At 41.7% G+C, this 7,561-nt stretch overlaps 1 protein-coding gene across 1 annotated transcript; it reads left to right on the top strand.

Annotated features, from left to right (window-relative positions):
- Nucleotides 1–218: 218 nt before the first annotated feature.
- Nucleotides 219–5,384, top strand: LOC308091980 (sialic acid-binding Ig-like lectin 12). The gene is made up of 7 exons (XM_080437755.1): nt 219–265; nt 850–946; nt 1,120–1,440; nt 1,665–1,928; nt 2,381–2,674; nt 3,449–3,551; nt 4,183–5,384. The coding sequence occupies exons 1-7, from the start codon at nt 245–247 to the stop codon at nt 4,298–4,300; spliced, it is 1,218 nt and encodes a 405-aa protein (XP_080293881.1). The 5' UTR covers nt 219–244; the 3' UTR covers nt 4,301–5,384.
- The last annotated feature ends 2,177 nt before the right edge of the window (nt 5,385–7,561 follow it).

The raw sequence follows: 7,561 nt of genomic DNA, 5'->3' as shown, positions 1-7,561 counted from the left end.
TGATAGATACAGTTTTGTTGTAAACAAGAGGAAGTTGGTACAATACAATACTTGCACAAGTAAAAGTTTAAAAGGAACAAAAACGTTGTCACAATGCACGCATCCTGAAGACAAGGACAGAGATTGCCAGCATATGGTGTAATGTGACATCCTGTGATGAATGATCAGATAGCAATGACCGTACAAAGACACAAAGCGGAGGAATGTCATAACGCCATCAGCTACCACCAATGACAGATGACAGATGATTATATCGAGCTGGCAGGTAACCGATTCTGTTATGTTTTATGTGAAATTTCAATATGTATGCTGCAACATTAACCCATTAAGACCAGAAACGCATCTGTGTCATCTGTGTCATACTTTGGCTATTCAAAAATAGCAGATATACAAGCTCATAGCGCGGCACTGAGTGCCGTGCTATGAGCTTGTAGATCTGCTATTTTCAAAAAATCTTGAACATTTGTGCAAATCTCTGAATATGTATGTTTTTTAACATTTTTGACTCAAATCTTTGCTTCTGGGGGGTCCCTGGAACAAAATATTTTCAGATGGGGGTCAGTGGCCAAATACATATAAGTTTTGGGGGTCCTTGACATGAAAAAGTATAGATATAGCAACATAATTCTTTTTCAGAAAACTGTTAGGATTTAGAAGACATTTGTAGATGCGTTCCCGGATTGAATGGGTTAACAGTATATCCTTATAGTCAGCTCTCATGTTTGTGTTTGAAAGCTACGTTTAAAAAGTGAACAGTAAACCTATTTATTTTAAAGACATCCCAGCATAAAGCAATATTTACATAATATTTTACATTTGTATCTTTTTCTTTTCTTATTTTTTTTACAGATCGGTCATAACCAGACAATGACTGCTGTGATCTATACCGTTGTTATGGCCTTGCTCATGAATGCTTGCAGTTACCAATGCCGTGTTGGCACAAAAGGTGTGACAGAATGGACATGCAACGCTTTTTACACTTTCACACTTTTTACAATTAACACTCTGGATTTTACAGTGTGTGCTACTGTATGAAACGTAATATTGCATATTTATAGCCTTAGTTTGTACAGAATTAGTGCACTGACATAATGGTACATTGTCCTTTATTTATTTTAGGTTATTTCAGGCCTGGCAGCCAAGGACTTTTGTTCAGTGTCGAGGAACAGATGAATGTGGCTGCTGGGGATTGCATAGACATTTATTTTCGTCTCTGCTATCCCAAAAACGATGCCAATACCCCGTATAAGGGCATCTGGTTCGAAGGAGACCACCGTAACATTGTACGTGAAGAAAGCCTCCTAAATAAAGAAACTCAGACGCAAGGGGTCTTCACCCAGGCTGGCCTACCACAAGGCCAGTACCAGTATGGTTTCAAACTAGAGTGGGGAGACAATCAGAGACGCATCTTCCCTGAGAGGGTTCACGTCTCCGTGTCCGGTAGGTGAAAATCTCTTTTAACCACTTTCAACCTGGCACAACTATTTGGGGCTTAGGAAACTATGTATACGCACTTTAATTTGGAAAGAAGAACTGTGTTAGAGGGAAGTCATTTGTAAGCGTGTGTTGTCGCAATCAGGTGCAAGTGATTGAATCCAAATTGACCCCCAAACAGATGACATAACAAAATGACAAACTTCTGATTTGTTCTGATTTATTTCTAGGCCTCCGAAAGCCCAAAATTGAGGTACCTGTCCTGACCGAAGGGCGTCGGGCTAGGCTGACTTGTTCTGCCACTGAAGTTTGCGCCGGAACACCAAGGGTTAATTGGCCAATTGTTCCTGGACACGATTTACGTGACAGTAAGATTGGCCAAAATGTCATGAGCTTCACTCCTGCTGCAGAGGACCACGGCACCAACATTACCTGTGTGGCAGTTTATCCTTTCAGAAACACCACAGAAACAACTGTCACTCTAACGGTGAGAGGTAAGTATCCTAGTTCTACCAACTGTCACTTTAGTCGAATCAGGTCCCCTCATTGTCCCTTTGAAAGACACTTAACCCCCAAGTGCTCCCCCTGTGTGTTAAACATAACCATTTGAGCAGCCATCAGCTGGATCAACTTGTAGATCTGTAAGTTTTGCATGACATCGTTGTACAAGGAAGTATAAAATAGGGCTCAAGTGGTTAATATGGAATTAGTGCAAGATAAAAGGCTATGGGCAGCCATTAGTCTCAGGTGATGCACTTGGTATCAATGATGTCACTGGTAGGTAGCGAAACCCACCAGTGGCAGTGACTTTGCAAGGGCAAGGGATCAAGCTGTTCCTTTGTCTTCATCTTCATCACAACAGTAGCAATTTATTTGTAGTCCTTTTCTCAACTAGATGCTTTATTGCTTTCTTTCTTTGTCTTTCTTTCCTTCTTCCTTCCTTTAGCTCGTCCCAGATTCCTAAAGGCCTCACGGTGTGTGATGTTTGGAGAGCTGCTGTCATGTGTGTGCATCAGTCAGGGGATTCCCCTACCGGTCATCACCTGGCCCCTGGCCTCCGTCACAGACTACACCCTCACCGGCTCGGGGAGCGGCCGAACGGTGAACAGCACCATCACCGTAGTTACCGGCGGAAAGTACCAAAATAACAGCGTCACGTGTGTCAGCAGCAATGAGCTGGGCCAGATCGTCATTGAGCTACCTCTGCAGAATGGCACAGTGGCGAAGATGACCCCGACTTGTGAGTATTATAGTCAAAGTATAGTAGATGAAGTGTCGTATAAAGCGATCTCTGTTAGGGGAAATTCAGACTGTTGCACCCCAAAAGTCATATTGTGACTTTTTTGGGACAAATGCATGTCACATGTTGACTTTTGGGGAATATATGATTTACGATTCTGTCCCTATCGGGACATAACTCGGACGGCGCTGAGTCGGCTCAAGCGGACTTCGCAACGCTTGGCACGGCGACCCGCTCGCCTAAGCTTGCTCGGTGGTGCCTCCCGTGGCTCAAGTCCGCTTGAGATGGCACGCCTCCGTCGTTTTAACAGTTTTTTTGTTGGACTGTCAAAAACGCTGAGAACTGGACTTCCGCATTTCTGGAGTGCGGAAGTGCCCGGGAAGGCACCGATTGACTGGAAGGGTACCTCCTTCAAGTCACCGTTTGGTCAAGAATATGACTTTTGGGGGTGAGACAGTGTTAGGATGCGATGTAGGCCTGTAGATCTATAACAGGCTAAAAAACCTAAACGTTTAACGAACTTATTCTGCGTCTTATCAACACGTATGTATGAATATACAAATGTATAAAAAGGGACATAAAATGGAAGCTCTCAAAGTCCATACCTTTCAGACCTAAATTGAGAAACACCTACAAGCAATACTCACATCAACATTTGTCAACTCAAAACAACTACTACTACTACTACAAAAACGATGGCTGCAAAGATCTTTTGTCAAAAGGGAGTTATTATTTTATAATGTAGATCAAACTATACTGGTTTCATTCCCACAGGTGAGTCGGTCAGGAGGAGCACTGTGACCTGGATAATACTTGCTGCTGTGTCCCTGTGCTTCAATGTGGCCCTCCTGTTCTACCTCATCAAGACCTGCAGAAGGTGAGAGAGAGAGAGAGAGAGAGAGAGAGAGAGAGAGAGAGAGAGAGAGAGAGAGAGAACACACAGTTTTTATTGAGCACACGTCTAAACATCATTCCCTGGCCTTCGGCAACCAGTAGTAGGGAAAATACAGGACTTGTCACTACAAAGCCTATTTAACAATGTATTTGTATTTAAAAACTGTTTCAAAGGGTGTCTGTAAATGTAAAACAAAACAAAGAGACACGCACACACACTGGCCTGCAGCGCTCAGACAGACAGACAGACAGACAGACAGACAGACAGACAGACAGACAGACAGACAGACAGACAGACAGACAGACAGACAGACACACACACAGCAGAGAGAGAACAAAGATAAATAAACAATACAGTGAAATATGCTGATTGTTATGAAGTATATGAATGCATTAGCTGGGCTCCTAAACTGTATTATTGAGTATAAAAAAATACATACTTTGACTCGCATTGATAAAATAAGAAGAAAAACAAATCTTCTTGAGTTTCATACGCATTACTTATATGCATTCATCTCATTTACGTTTTGTTTTCTTTTTAACTGGGTGATGCAATGCTTGACCTCAAATGCTTTTTTTCTTCCATGTGTGTTTCTCTCTGTGTGTAATTGCAGGGAGGAGGAGGAGAAACAGAGGAAGGCCGCTGAGGCCCACACTTATGCTACGTTGGACAAGGCCGACCTGGAGGGAGCGTATAGTGTCATTAATCCAAACGGCAGCACTGTGCTATAATTCATCATATTTGACTCTGCTTAATAATGGTGTTTTCATTGTGTTTATGTAGCCTGTGTGTGTGTGTGTGTGTGTGTGTGTGTGTGTGTGTGTGTGTGTGTGTGTGTGTGTGTGTGTGTGTGTGTGTGTGTGTGTGTGTGTGTGTGTGTGTGTGTGTGCGCGTGCAGTGGTGGAAAAAGTACTCACATTTTGTACGTAAGTAAAAGTAGCAATACCACCATTTAGAAATACTCCGTTACAAGTAAGAGTCTGGTAATCAAAATGTACTTGTGTAAAAATACAAGAGTGTTAGCATCAAAATATACTTACAGTACCAAAAGTAAAAGTATTCATTATGCATAATGTCCCATTTCACACGTTTTCAAATGTATAAAATGTATAAAAATCCTTTGAAAATAGCAGATCTACAAGCTCTCAACGTGTCGTGGGCTTGTAGATCGGCTATTTTCAAATTGCCAAAGTATATATTTAGGTGTGAGGTGGTTTTGTAATAATAATCATAATCCACAAAGTAACTAGTAACTGAAGTTTTCAAAAAATTATAGTGGAGTAAAAGTACAATATTTGCCTTTGAGATGTAGTGGAGTAGAAGTAAAATTATTGAAAATTGGAAGTACATCAGTAAACAAAAAAAATACTCAAAATTGTACTTAACTACAGTACTTACAGTAGTAAATGTACTTACTTTCCACAACTGCATTTATCATATTTGACTCTGCTTAATAATGGTGTTTTCATTGTTTGTGAGTGTGTGTGCGTGCGTGCGTGAGGACGTACGTACGTGCATGCACGTGCGTGCGTGCGTGCGTGTGTGTCTATAAAGTAGCCTCTCTTGCATATTGTGTATACAAGCCGGGACCAACGGAACCTCATGAAATCCTCCTGAAAACCCTCTTTCAAATACACACCCCTTTCCCCCCAAAAAAACTAAACGTTAAGCTGTAACATTTAACTGGGGATTAAAGGATTATTTTCTGTTTCTTTACAGTAAATACAAATGTGGATTCTGGTTTGTTTTATTTACAATTAATAATGGTGGGTACAAAGAAAACAGTGTTTATTGGTTGAAGTGTACCCAGTCACATCAAACCCATATTTTCAGCAAGATAAAATTGTGGAAAAAGCAAGATTTTGGATTTAAATGACATTAGGGCTGCAACAGAAAAATAATCGATTTGAGGGGAAAAACATTGAATGTATTTTTTCTTGAAAATCTTTTTTTTTATTTGCAAAAATAGGTGATCTACAAGTCATACTGCGTCACAATGCAAAGCCTTGTGAGCTTGTGGATCGCCAATTTTCACAACACCGATGTACGACGAAGTACAAAATAGTGGATAATCAGACTTATCGATTTAGTCGATTATAAAAAATAAAAAAATCTTTGTAGAGATCCACTGATCCACTGATCAATATTATATCAAATATATAATATAAAAATATGGTTTCTAGATTATTCACTTAATTAAAAAAGGTAAGCCTAGCAGTCCAGGCGCAAACCACATAGATTGGTAAACCAGTCTTACAGCGTGTCGCGGGTTCGACTCACAATCCCGGCGGCCTTTCCTCTCAAATAAAGGCAGAAAAAGCCAAAAAAATAAAAAGCTCTAAAACCAGTGACCGTACAGCAGGCATGACAGATTCTTTAACCACATATAGCATCACTATACTCGCCATGTCCTCATATAGGCCAACATTAGGCAAAATGATATGAACATTAAGCAAAATTTGCAAAAATGGATGGACATTAGGCAAAAATGGATGAACATTCAGCAAAATGGATGAACATTCAGCAAATGTGAATGAACAATAGGCAAAATCTGATGAACTTCCACCCAAAAAATACCAAAAATAGAGAAAAGTTTTGGTAAAAGTTTTGAACATTAGGCAAAAATGGAGGAACAAAAATAGCAGTGGTGTTGTGAGCTTGTAGAGCAGCTATATAGGGTGGAAGTGGTTAACGGTACGGACTCATGTGAAGCAGAACTCATCCTTTTACACACCCACAGAGCAGACAGCGATGCTGAGCTTAAACACAAAGGGAACTCTCTGCAGCTCTTCACTTTATCTAATTACCTGATAGCAGGATTAGGACTCTGTTGGACATGGGTGTTGGGTACACAACACCCATACTGCTGCTGCGGAACATTAAAGACTCCTAAACTTTTTCAGAGCGGATGTGTCTTTCATTTTGTTGGGTACACTACACACGCACGCACATATACACACATACATGTAGCCTTGTTTTTATATCCTTGAAGGCACGTTACAAGCTATTTCTCGTAATATAAACTCTACTAACCACTAACCCTAAACCTAGCCCCAAACCAAACCCTAACCTGAATCTTTTACCAAGTGTAACCTTAGCTGAGACTCTTTCTTAGCCACCAAAACAACCCTTTCTCACAAGTGGACATGAAGAATGTCCCCACTCGTCAATTTTGACGCACGCACACACACACTTACTCACATACAACTACACACACAATAGTGCCTCTCTGATCAGGCTGACCCTGTCAGAGGGGGGTGTCAGTACCCGAGAGTGTCCCTTGATGAAGACCTGGTCCTCCAAAACCCACCCCAGGCACACACACACACGGGAAGACCGTTCCCAAAGGGTCCAGGACACTTCATCCACAGATAACCTGGCTCTACAGATAGCAAAATGTCTAAAATTAGTGTTGTCAGAATGCTTCCCCGATAACACTGTTCCACACTTCACACTGCACAGTGGCAGACACTTTGTTCAAAGACCACCGCTCTGTGTGCGAATGTATGTCAGATGGTGTGTGCGCGCGCGCGTGTGTGTGTGTGTGTGTGTGTGTGTGTGTGTGTGTGTGTGTGTGTGTGTGTGTGTGTGTGTGTGTGTGTGTGTGTGTGTGTGTGTGTGTGTGTGTGTGCAGGCCAGGGTTCGATTTGCTGTGGGTGGGTGGGTGGGGGTGGGGGGGGGATGAGGGGTGGAATCCATGCCTCTGCTTTTGATATCTCCTCTCTGGTCATTTTAAAAATAGCAAAAACAGCATATCTTCAAGCTCACAATGTTTGTAGATCGGCTATGTTCGCTATTTGGTGTGTGTGTGTGTGTGTGTGTGTGTGTGTGTGTGTGTGTGTGTGTGTGTGTGTGTGTGTGTGTGTGTGTGTGTGTGTGTGTGTGCATGCAAAGATATCATTTTTTTAATAATCGACTAAATCTATTAGTCTGCATGCGTGTGCATGAGCGTGTGAGCGGCGTGCGTTTGTGTGCACGGTAGAAAGGTGGGC

Source organism: Gymnoscopelus braueri (assembly GCF_963280865.1).
Source record: "Gymnoscopelus braueri genome assembly, chromosome: 9".
In the NCBI taxonomy this organism is placed as follows: domain Eukaryota; kingdom Metazoa; phylum Chordata; class Actinopteri; order Myctophiformes; family Myctophidae; genus Gymnoscopelus; species Gymnoscopelus braueri.
This window is presented reverse-complemented; position numbering and strand designations above follow the sequence as displayed.